Genomic DNA, 13259 nt, shown 5'->3' with positions numbered 1-13259 from the left:
AAAAAAAAATGTTTGCCTATTATTATTTTTTTCAAAATGCAGTATATATATATTATTTTTTTATTATTTATTATTATTTTTTATTTACTTATCTTTTTGTCTTTTTGGTCCTTTCCTTTTTCCTTTTTTTTTTGTATGTGTTTCATTTATGTTGCTATAGGATTTAATTCATTTATAAGTATAAATGTAATTGTTTATGAAATTAACTCTGCTTATCTAATGGTGCAGTAATATTGTTATAGGGAATGGGGGGGGAGATATCATTTGTTTATACAATTGTTGCACACAGAAGGATGCATTTTTAGTTTCAGCACAAAATAGAAAAAAAATCAAATTAGCCTATTATAATTTTTTTTCAAAATGCAATATACCCAAATCTCTTAACATTTATGGTTAGCCCTAACTAATTTCCATTTAAATTTACCTCATACATACTGTAAAAAAAATTACAAATATAATCCACCAAACTCTACAAAAATAACTTTAAAGGTCCCATATTATAAAAAAAAAAAGAGAGATTTTCATGTATTTTTTTTATTATAAAGCAGGTTTAAGTCCTTTATAAATACTGTGAAAGTATGGAAACACTCAATCCACAGGGAAATACACACAGCCCGTATTCAGAAACTCTGCATTTGAAACAAGCTGTCAAGATTTCTAACAAATTCGTGATGTCACGAATATACAATATTTAGACCCTTTACACAATTTTAAACGTAAAACATTCTAAATGTGTCCCAGTTTATTTTCTGGTTGCAGTGGATGTTAATGACATCAGCTGACAGGAAGTACACACGGACTAAGCTGTTGCCTAGCAACGCAATTCTGTTGCAGTTCCGTCAAAATGCGCTAAAACGGAGCGTTTCAGACACAAGGGCAAATACAGGCATATTCAGGCTGACAGTATGAGGAAATTAAAAGGTTTTTTGAACATTACAGCATGTAAACATGTTCTAGTAGAAACACAAAATACAAGTATGAACCTGAAAATGAGCATAATATGGGACCTTTAATCCAGTTCATCATTTTTAAAGGGGTATTCCAGCATTTTATTATAACACAAGTGCAGTGCCTGTTCTGAGCGCGTGCCCATCCGGCACTCTGAACTGATTATACACTAATGAAAACACAGTTATGAAAATGGTATTTAACTTCTGCTAATAGATCCCCCAAAATCCTACATATTGGACCTTTAATCCATTTAACCCTGTACAGCATAGAGTTTCTGTTTTTTAAGGTGTATTCCAGCATTTTATTATAACATTTTCATAAAGTTAAGAGATGGATTTTAAAAAACAAAAAAGGCAAAATCGGCAAGCTAAGTAATCCTGACTTTTAGTATGAGTCAAGCTCCAAAAAAATCCCAGATCCTACACTTCCCACAATGCAACTCAATCAAATCTTTTATCAGACCAGTGGTTCCCTACTGTGGGCAGTACGGTGGTGCAGTGGTCATCATTCCAATGCTGAATGAAATAAACTTCTTCTTGTAGTGAAACGTTTCATTGTTCTCCCGGGATCTCTGACATTTGTCCCTCCCACTACAGGGGAACCGCCTGCTGTTTAATATACATGCATAAACCTCTTATTACACTCCAAGTTATTAATTTCCTGCACCGCTGCTAAACTCCTTTGGATTGATAGAGCCTGGAACAACCTGTCAGACCTCTCTCTTAGCCTGTCGATGGATCATTGCTACCTCACACACTGCCGTCTCACGCACTGCGGGAAGAGCTGTCTGTGTGGTGCCATACAGTGTCTGATTCATCAGCCTATTCTGTGGTATAAGTGAAACATTTATCAAGGTAATGCTGTACCAAACAGCACTTAATGAGCAAGTTGAGGGAGTGACACTACCCCAAATGAGAGGTAAGAGACAACCCTGGCCTTCAGCAGACAGTGAGACACTAAATAAATGAGTGCAATCTCTCTTAAACTCACTGCTTTCAAGTCTTCCTTCTTTCTTTGCCCTCTTTTTACCCAGAAAGAGCAGAAATGGAAAAACATTACCAGCTCGCTTGACATTCCTCCATATATTACCCCTGTCTAGAATTGGTGCCACCATAACAATCTTCCCCATTTGCAAGTCAAATCAAGCTGAAGTTGCAGGCATGTGATGGAAATGTGTCAGGTCAAATGATGGTCTGATATTCAAGGATTCAATCTCTGACTCCAAGTCAGTGCTAGTTCAGCAAAAAGGGGTGAAGGAGAAGTGATAAAAGAATATAAAAGATAGACGGGAGGTACCTTAATGCAGGTAAAATGAAAATATGGAAAGGGAGATTGGAGAGGAGAAGGAAGGAAATGCATAAAAATATACTATTTTGCTTTTTGCACAAACAGGAAGCAAGAAATAAATCTCAAAAGCTCTACTAGCAAATTCAGCTATCTTGCCTCATCATCTTAACCCATCAACATGTCACAAATCCATGCTACATACTGACTCTAAGCAGGCAAAATAAAGTATATACTCAAAGTATGCATATATTACATTTAAACATTTGGGAGTGTGCCGTTGATGCACACTATTCTGCCAAAATGCAATGCACAAAGGAAATTGAGGAGCTGCTCACAGCTGGGAAAAAAATAAAATATATTGTGAGAGGTGATACGGAGGCCCCGAGAGGCAAAGTGAGAAAAATAAAAAGTCTTATCTAAATTGTTTTCTCTCCTGAGTTTATGACTTATGAAAAGTTTATCTGTGAAACAGGTGGAGAAAAACGTTTTGGTAGATGACTTTTTAAAAAGTATTCATTTTATTTTGTCAGGATCATTTTGTGTTTGTTGTTGTAATATTCATTTTGGCCACAAGAGGCTGAAGTGCACCACTACCCCATGTTCTAAACAGGATTAAAAGCTTTCATGTTTTCCTACAGGTGAGTTTTAACTCTCTCTAAACTCTAAGCACAAGGTACGTATATTGTATTACAACAAATACTTTGAATAATGATCCTAGCAAAACTTTTTTTCCCCGCCTGTTTTTCAAATATTTTTTTTTAAGGAACTTAGAAAGAGTGTAATTTTAAAAAAATAAATAAATAGATAACTAAATAAATAAATGACATGTCATTAAATGTAGCAAAAATAATATAAAAAATAAATGTAGCCAATAATGAATTGATAAAATGTGACATAAATTGATATTTCTGTTTTAATTTGCTTCTTTATTTATTCATCTTTGTATGAATTCCCTTATTTATTTACTTGTCTGTTTAATTTTCCCTTTTATTTATTTATGTATTATTTTTAATATTTTCTTTAATTAATTTACTTATTTTTGCATTAATTTTTTATTTATTTATTTTCCCATTTATTTCTAATATTACTTTTGCTATATTCAATGAAATATTTATTTATTTATTTATCGAGTCATTTATTTATTTATTCATTTATTTTCTATTTTGGCAAGTTCCGTCCTCCATACATAAGGTGGTAAAACAGCCGTTTATTTGGCAGTAATTTACCAAAGTCGCAGTTTCACTGACAACCAACGACACACAGAATGTATCATTCCATTAAGTATAAATGCTAAAGCATATTGATATTTTTATATACTAACTGCTAAAATAGCTGTGACTATTAGTATGTTGTACATATTGTATAGACTTAGTATGTAGTACGGACCGTTAACTGGACATCACCTTGAGCATACAGTAATAAAATGATTGCTATTTGCAGCTATATGGAAAATATCTGGGTAATAAAGCATGACTTATAGGTAATAAGATGTGCAACATGTTTAATTTAGACTCGTACTGAAACTTACACACCAAAAAAACATCCTTTTTCTAAAACATTACTGTGTTATGGTCACAAGAGAAAAATAAATGTAATACCTTTAACTTTTATTCTCAGTTATAAACCTTCAGAGTGTCATTCTAGACAGTCGTCATTTACCATTACCACCATCTACAATCTCCCAGCTGGCTAATAACAATTCCCAGACATGACATTCACCCTGCGAGACGGCCGCTGCTGCGTAGTGGTTATGGTGATACGGCAGCAACGGGCAGCTCCCTCTGGTGTCATCCCCTGAGCTCCTCTGACGCATGGCCGTCATCACTGTGCTGCAGATTGAAGTGAAATGATTGAGTATAAATCCGTGAAACGGGCGCCGTAGTGATGGGGCCTCAGTGTCCATTGGAGTGAGGGAATAATCTATCTGAGGGGGTGATAGGGCTGACCATCATTTAAGTGGCTTGAAAAGGTCAGCGGGGGGGACCGGGAAGTGGGGTCGCTCGGGACGGCCATTACAGTCATTCCGCTTCACTGTGCGAGGTGCCGCCGCCTGATTGATGCCTGACAGAGGATTTGGCGCTGCTGTGGTGTGTATTATACCGCTTTAATATATTGCCTGTGTGCGTATCTGTGGGTAGGTATTTGTGTGTCCACTGGCCCGTGTGAATGAGAGGGAGGAAGCTGTGGGTAATCATATGAGATGGCACTGGGCAGTTTCATTCCAGGTCTTCAGGAGAGGATCTGGAGAAGCTTGTATTTTTCCACAATATGAGCTCTCTATCACCTCACTCGTCACATAACCACTCTCTTCATCTTTAACCAAAACAGACTCAGACCAAGAAATCAATGGAACAAGGAGCCGTTCTCGCCGCAGAAGAAGCTGATGTAATTAAATCTGTGTGCAGGGTAAGAGAGGAGCTTGTGAAGTGCATGGGGAGTCCCTGGAGGTATAATTAACAATAGTATGTGTGCTTCTTCTTTCTCCGACGCTCACTACAGTACAGACTGACGCAGAGGCAAGACGCTCTGCCAGTGGGTTTTGCTTCTGCAGACCATCCTGCTTTATGATGTGTGGATTGAACCGCAACATACAGTGACTAACAATGAATCAAAGGGGATTTAATGTGACTTATTTGACACTGATCACCGACCTCTTTAATAGGACACGTCTAAATCATCATAAAGACTTTTTTTTTTTTAACCCCCTGAGATCCCCGATACTTTACTGTCTGTCAGAGGCTCTAGAAGAATGAAGACACAGATATCATATGAAACTATAAAACCTAATGAATCCATTGGTACCAGCCTTGTAATGCTACCATGTCGGGAAGGAGGCTAAATAACGCTCCAAAGTTGCGTTAAATTTTGGCAAAGAAAAACTGGCATGGCCATTTTCAAAGGGGTCCCTTGACCTGTGACCTCTAGATATGTGAATGTAAATGTGTTCTATGGGTACCCACAAGTCTCCCCTTTACAGACATGCCCACTTTATGATAATCACATGCAGTTTTGGGCAAAAAACATGCAGTATAAATGTGTTATTTTCAAATCACAGCATGGCCTTTTTTCTACGGTGTTCCTGTTTCGTTGTCCGGCAACGTCATTTTTAGGAGACCAGGCTGAAGAAAAGCCCCACGTCTTCTGCATGTCACTTGTTAATATTTAAAGGGGTGGGGTTCTATATCAATATATAGATTTAAGACCTTTACTGATTTAGTTTGACAAACATTTCCCAGCTCAAGGTCCACCTTTTCACACATCACACAGTTTCATCAGAGAATGGAATCTGTTCAGTTGTCATGGAGATGGATTTGTTGAGCTCAGTAGCTGTTATGATAAACATATGAAGACCATATTATATAGTTGAAAGCACACAAAAAAACAACTATTGAGTGGACCTTCAGTTGGAATTGCAAGATCAAGAATAAACTTTCATGCTAATCTAAATTATTTTATATGGTGCTTATATGTTCCAAATATAGATAAGTCTGACCATGCTTGTGAGAATTTTACATTTGTAATTAATTTACTTTGTAGAGATCTTTTTCTCACTTTGAAATTAAAGGGTATTTTTTTGTTGATCAGTATCAAAAAAGACACATTGAATGTACTTTAAAGGAAAAGTGATGTAAAGATAAGATAAGACTGTTCGTACACTATATACTGAGTGGATTGAACCGTTTTGTCTGAATAACTTGGGAAGTTACGGTAAAGTAGATTGAGGCAGACGCAAGTGTCTCCCTTTATCTCACTTTCTATTTCTCCCTCTCTCATGTGCTCACACATTAAATGCGGTCTGCCAGAGCAGAACCTCGTGATGGATTTTAACAGCGAGGTGCTGTGCTGGCAGCAGCGGGATCCACACATCTGAATGTCAGCTGTCAGGAGAGAAATAAAGAGCCCTAAAATAAGACGGCGGTGTGAAACCGGTCAGAATTTGTAGCTTGACGTCTTGTCGGAGAATCACAAGGTTTTCCCCTCAAGTATTTAACACGTAGCTCAGAATTTGATGACGCCGCTTTAAATAGGCTGTAACTTCCAGTCAGGTGTCTCCCATAAACTTTAAAGTGGCTAGTCAGAGATATGTGACTGGGTGTCGGAGCTATCTGTGCTGCTCGGTCCTGGAATAGCAGAATGCTTCCCAATAGCTACTTAATTCTAATGAGGGTTTTATGAGTCGTGATCAAGAGCTCATTGGCAGCGTGTTCAGTCAATAGCTGCCTTCTCTCTTCCGAGCCGAGCATCGGCTCATGTGCCGACCAATTGACCCGAAGATTTATACAGCTATTTTCTAAAGGTCCCCATTCGTGGGCCTACAGTCAGGAAGGCAAATTAGTGTTTCAATGGATTTCACTTTCAATTTCAATGCGGAGAGGTTGGAACACGGCCCCGGCTAAGGGGAGGCCATGGGTAATGAACTCCTTTGTGTTCTGCCACTTAGAGGATCAAATGCTTCAGGCTGTGAAGACATTCGGCGCTGCAAGAGGGATGATTTCCTTTGGCTGCTATAGGTGGTGAATCCTGGGTTTATCCACCCTTGACTGAAAACCACACGCTGAGGACCCCTGTTCAACTGGCATTGGCGTTAGTCAATTGGGATGGGTTTGCATTTCTGTATTTCAACAGCTGTAAATCCATCCTGGATGCATTGATCCAGATCCACATGTACCCAAATTAGCATTGGAGTACTGTATGGGAAGTACAAACTTTCTTCTGTCCACATATGGTAACTGCAATGGACGGAGTTTAAATAAACAATAATATACAGACAGTAAGCTTGTCAAAAATTGATAATGTAGGCCTGTATGTATGATCAGAGAAAAAGCCTGCAACAACTGAACAGTTCAAGTCAGATCCTTCACTTAAAGAAAAGTGTGTTACGCCGAAAACACCAAAGCAGCGGCAAAGTGCGGCCTGTGGCGAGCGGCCGTGTATGCAGGAAGCGCTATCAGAACAATTTTCCTTACTTATTTTGTTAGTACCCGTTGAATTCTGGGATTCACCAACGTTTTCCTGATTTTTGCTGTCCACAAATTGTCAATCCAACTCGCAAGGAAACATATTTTATATTTAAGGGGGTGAAAAAAAATGCATGAATATCATATAATCAAATTTAGATTATTAAATGTTTTGAAGTAATTATAATGATTGGATTATTAAGGAAATACTACTGGTCCATTGATCCCATTTAAGACCCTTGGATGACATTAGATGCTTTGGCCCATCCAGGCCTATGCAGAGTCGTTTTCAGAGATCACGTAGATCAATTTAATGGGACGGATGAATGGCTGCTGAACCGTTTCAGACTGCCAAGAGCTCTGCTTTTGCTGGGTTTTTGATTTTCCTGTAATGGCACTGACACTCTTGAAACTCACGTTAACTTGCATGCTGCAAATATGGGTAGGCCTACTGATTTTAATATTTTGAACTTCACTTTTATTATTCCTGAAACTCTTTTTTCCGCAAAGTAAGTGAATGTTGTGGGGTGTAAAGGATGTGTATTAAGTAGAATAAAATAGAAATGGTCAGGTAAAGTATCTCAAAATTGTACATAATTTGAATCACATGTACTTGCCGACCACACAAAAAATTAGGCAACCCAACAATGTGTAAGAAAATGAATTTATTTAATTTCAAAATCCTTCATATTCCTTTCTTTATTTTTACTCTATTCGCCAAACCTATGCTGTATAAATGTACAGAAATATAGAAACTGTATTTACTGCAATAGGGGGAAATATAGTAAAAACAAAGAAACAACTAGATATACTAGTGTAATATTCACAGACCTATGTATAGCATTATGGATTTCTATTAGCTCAGTGATTTAACATGCCATTTAAAATGTTAGGTCAACAAATTGTTGAGGTGACAAAATGCGACACGGACACCAGTCAGAAACAGACAGCAATGGTAGAAAAGTGATAATCCAGTTGTGACCTTATCTCCTGCTGACACCCACCACCCAGGACTGGGTGCGGTTAGATGGGTGTCAACACTTTTAACCCCTCAGCCAAGCTCTTACAAGCTCTCCAGTTCATCCATTAACAGTCTGACAGTTTTGTGTCCCTGTGGAGGGGATGTGAACCGGTACAGTTCAGAGAATTATGGCCAGCCAGCCCACGATCATAGCTACACCCCCCATGGGAGCCACCTTGCGTAGAGTAGGATCCCCGGTCATGGCCTGGTGGTACAGAGAGCCACAGAACATCCCCATGCCCGCTATCAGGAGGGTACCAGCCTGGATTGAAGGGAGACAGGTGGCACACAAGAAACATTTTTAATCAGTCAGGTTGCTAACAAATTGCAGATGTGAGGCAGGTTGTCAAATAGGTCAAGTTTTCATTCGTACTCCAACCACTATGATTTTTACGTCATTTGACAGCTAGTAACTTGTTCCATTTTTCGCCAAACTTAACCCAGGTAGCCAAAATAACCTCGCCCAGCTTCAGCCCAAACTCACACCAGAAGAAGTAATTCAGGATGCGTCCGGTTTGCGACTCGGCTGAAACTCGGGTCAAATATACTGGTCCGATTCCGGCTGCGAACACTGCCATCATTGGGCAGTAACACTATTAGACAGGGCCAGTGGGGTAATAAGTTTATCTCATTCTGAATTTGGAGAACATAAGTACAAAATGTCCCAAAGGAAACACTGAGCCTGGAGTCCAATTGTCTCCTCCAAAAGCTCCAACTAGATGTGACGTCCAAGACATTCTGATTGGTTTGGCCGCCACATAGATCACACCTAATCTGGCGTGCACCTCCTCTTCAGTTTGTTGATTTTCAATCAGTTATTTTATGGTTAATGAATCTTTAAATCGCATTTGCACTGCAAATACTTGGCACTGCGGGTTTGGCATATGTTGGGAATACTATTAGTCATAAAGCCAGGACACACAATAATAAGTACAGTTTCACTGCTCCGTTGCCAGCTGTTTAGCCACAGGTTTGTAATTATTGGCCTAAAGGAATACTGGTTTTCTGAGTGGGGAGTCGGGACAGACCGTTAATGGCAATTTTAAGGGACACTCGAGTGCATCCAGCCCTGAGAGTCAGTATTAGGCTTCCATACTCACCACAGCAGGTTTGCCAGAGTGGGCAGCACCCAGCAGGGCCAGGCTGTGGTAGAAATGGTACTTGTTGGCGGTTTCAAATAGCTGGAGAGGCAGACACACAGAGAGAGAGCATTCAGAGAAATTCTGCCTGTAGACGAGGGATACTACTGAACAGTGTAAATGGACTACTAGACAGCATTTAAGTTGTTACTAGTGTAAAAGGGGAGTGGGTTACTATCATGCACCGATTAGATCATTTTCATCCATCAAGTTCTCTATTTGCACAACGGACAGTCTATCAAACCAGGCTGAAAAATGGATCTGTTCTTAAAGAGATAGTTCTAGGGCTGTCAATCAATTAAAATATTTAATCGTGATTAATCGCACATTTTTATCTGTTCAAAATGTACCTTAAAGTGAGATTTGTCAGGTATTTAATACTCAAAACAATGACAAATATTGTCCAGAAACCCTCACAGGTACTGCATTTAGCATAAAACATATGCTCAAATCATAACATGGCAAACTGCAGCCCAACAGGCAACAACAGCTGTCAGTGTGCTGACTTGACTACGACTTGCCCAAAAGTGCATGTTATTATCATGAAGTGGGCATGTCTGTAAAGGGGAGACTCGTGGGTACCCATAGAACCCATTTTCATTCACATATCTTGAGGTCAGAGGTTAAGGGACCCCTTTGAAAATGGCCATGCCAGATTTTCCTCGCCAAATTTTAGCACAAGTTGGGGCTTTATTTAACCTCCTTCGCCTTACACAACAGTATCTTCAGCTTTAAAACTGAGCTCGCTACAACCTTAAACATCGCAGGCTGTGTTGAAGACATTAGTGGCGTTACAACAAATTCGCTTTATTGCATTATTATTGCGTTAACTTTGACAGCCCTAGATATTTCAAAACCCCGTTCCTGTCTTTTGACATTCAGAAAGTCTTGAGATCAACAGTGCAAGTCAACGTGCATGAGTAAAAAGACATAGCGACAGTAACTTTAAAATTGAGCACTAAAATGAAATCTCAAAACTGCATAATCAACATCATAATAATGATTATCACTGAAGTAGAAACTGTATTAGAAGACTACGGCAGTGACCAAGTGAAAAGGTGTGAAGAATTTTTTAATATCATGATTTGCTATCACAGTACTATTTACATACCACTCTCTGGTAGTCATCAGGGTCACTGTTTTTGAACCCTAAAACAAGAAATATGGAACAGAAAAATTACATAATGTAGTATCATGTCATATCAAATGTGACTTTCTCATTTTGTTTTTCGTTTATTTGGTTTTACTCAAACAGACATTTACATAAACATACTTAATAGATACAAATATGAAGTGAACCAACTTTTCCACTTTTTACAAGGAAATTATAGAACACAGAAATAGAACATAGGGTGCTTTTCATGTGAAATAAGATAAAATAAATAATAATAATTTAAAAAATTACATTTAGAAAAAATAAAAATTAAACAAAAGAAGGGCGTTTTGGGGAAATATATTTGGGGACAATTTCTTTTGTCAATGCTTGTGAACAGTGGTGAAAACAGGTATTTGTGCATTATCTCATGTTGTCAGCCATAGTAGTGTAAATATAATGTCTCAAGATCAGTGCATCCCTAATATGAGCCCTAATACATTTTATATACTCATTTAAAAGTAACCAAATACAGCAGCGTTTAGCTATTTCCAGCAAACTTGCACTTGCACGTTTGCCATTGACCCTCTGCTTAAATAAGCCTTCTATTTACCAGCATGCCACACTGTGGAGGCGGGTCACCTTCAATACACAATTATGTATTTTACTAAAATAAAGTGCAGCTTTATGTACAATGTTGTATGCCGAATTAAACATTAGCCTATTAAACATTAGTAGCATATGTTTTTTCTTGTATAGCTGTGCAGATTTTGTCGATAGAGAGGTTAATCTTAAATTTGTGTTTTTGTGAACGGACCCTGGTGCAGGAAGCGTTGGCATGACATGTTTTTCCTGGCTTTGCTTTACTATCCAGCCTAATGGAAATATTCATTCAAGAGCATGGAGTATAAACTACTGTAGTGTCCCTACCGTGAGCTCCGTATGCCCCTGCTGCCACCGCTGAAGCCCCTGAAAGAGCTGCTAACCTTCGGACAATAACAGAAGCGGTCATGTTTTGAAGTGGCGTGTGTGTATCCGACAAGAAGACTGACGTCAATGATGCCTTCACTGGCCTTGTGTAAATTCCAACGTCCTATAATGTAACACAACCATGCCACAGAGAGGGGAAGAACAGAAATACTGTTTTAAGTACATGCTTTAATTGTTTATTTAATTAATTTAAAAATATTAATCCTCAAATTAATTATACACTTATCTGCCTTTAATTAATACAAAACGTTGGCATAGCTAAAATAACATCACATACACACATTTTTAATTTTTTTTTATTTCAAAATGACAGTATACATAGTAACAGCAGAAAACATAAAAAACATTTACATAAAGAAGAAGCAAAACAACAACAAAGAGCTGTGCCAAACATAAAAGGACAACATAAATGAAACAAAACCAACATAAAATAAAAAATAAATAAAAAGACCATGCGATAGTACGACAATAATTTAACTAACAAACTTTAAAGATATTGCATACATTCATTGTTTTCATTGCTCTTTTGTTTTGTGAGGAAGAAATTGTTGATAGATATAGATATATTTATTTAATAAATACAAAGAAATTAGGCTTTTTTGGGGGGTAAATTTACACTTGTGAATGTGTAACTTTGCGAGAATTAAAATTAAATTAATAAGAAAAAATGCATTACTGTCTTTGTCACTGTAATCACAGCAACCAAATAAGCAAAAATCTGAGAAAATGTTAAAATTATTGACATCTTTCCACAATTCACATGTATATTTACAGGACCAGAATAAATGAGAGCAAGTTTCAGGATGTGATTCGTAGAAGGAACAATTTACATCTAGAAACCACGCTGTCCTGAAACAAGGCCCTTATCCTGGAGTTCGCACCTCCATTAACAGAAAAACATACACACATATTTTAGCTTCCTCACTTCTGTGGCATTACACCACTTTTTTTTTGAGTCGTCCTTATGTTGTCCTAATTACGACATTCCCCTGGGTCATGAATGCAGCCGCCAGGCACTTCCGTTATCCATTGGAGGCTTGAACCAAAATGGCGCCTATCGTGCTACAGTTTCAGCCCACTGGGCAAATTCCCCAACTCTACCAAGTAGATGTGACACTGACATGACACTCCAGCAGTCCTGTAATACCTCTAGGCTTCGTACTCTGGGTATGCAGCCTATATCGTGTGAGTGTAGGCAATTTATACTCATATGGTTGGTCAGTTCTGACGTTCAGTGCTCTCATATGCAAAAGACACTGTGCAACCAAGATAAAAGTAAAAAAAACACTTTTTCTATTCTTATTTTTATTCTTATTTTGTGTGTTAAATCTGACGGCTGAGTTTGGAGACAGACGAGCTGAAAATCAAACATTTTTATTTTCTACCTTTAAGGTTTCACATCTGAAATGCATTATTCATGTGCGGGGCTGAATTATACTATTGTGCTGCTTTTGTATGAATAATTAATTTCCCTGCACAGAGGGGTTGCTTGGCTTGAGAAAGGGGATTTTTTCTGCTGCCCTTTTTTCAGCATCACCGTATGCACCAAATTGCACATAACACCGAATGATGGGCTCAGCGGTGCGGAGGGGTGCATTAGCGTGCAGCACTTTGCAATTTGTCCATCGCTGCAATTTAAAAACTGGTGATTTTTTCTGCTTTATTTTTTCTGTTTGATGTGTTTTCCTGCCAGCAGTGGTGTTGAGGACTAATGCTGATGTTACCCTGTGATGGAAATACACTAATACCTGCAGAGAGCCCACCAAGAGGGGGTGCTGCATTGCTTTCTCATCTGCCAAAGTTCGTCCATTATGTGTGTA

At 38.3% G+C, this 13259-nt stretch overlaps 1 protein-coding gene across 1 annotated transcript; it reads right to left on the bottom strand.

The window, feature by feature from the left end:
- Nucleotides 1-7846: 7846 nt before the first annotated feature.
- On the bottom strand, nucleotides 7847-11515 carry tmem256 (transmembrane protein 256). Its single transcript, XM_074623849.1, has 4 exons — nucleotides 11380-11515; nucleotides 10468-10505; nucleotides 9318-9398; nucleotides 7847-8479 (listed from the first exon to the last, which is right to left on the bottom strand). The coding sequence occupies exons 1-4, from the start codon at nucleotides 11459-11461 to the stop codon at nucleotides 8336-8338; spliced, it is 345 nt and encodes a 114-aa protein (XP_074479950.1). The 5' UTR covers nucleotides 11462-11515; the 3' UTR covers nucleotides 7847-8335.
- Between the last annotated feature and the right edge of the window lie 1744 nt (nucleotides 11516-13259).

The sequence above is a fragment of the Sebastes fasciatus genome, chromosome 22 (genome assembly GCF_043250625.1).
Source record: "Sebastes fasciatus isolate fSebFas1 chromosome 22, fSebFas1.pri, whole genome shotgun sequence".
In the NCBI taxonomy this organism is placed as follows: domain Eukaryota; kingdom Metazoa; phylum Chordata; class Actinopteri; order Perciformes; family Sebastidae; genus Sebastes; species Sebastes fasciatus.
This window is presented reverse-complemented; position numbering and strand designations above follow the sequence as displayed.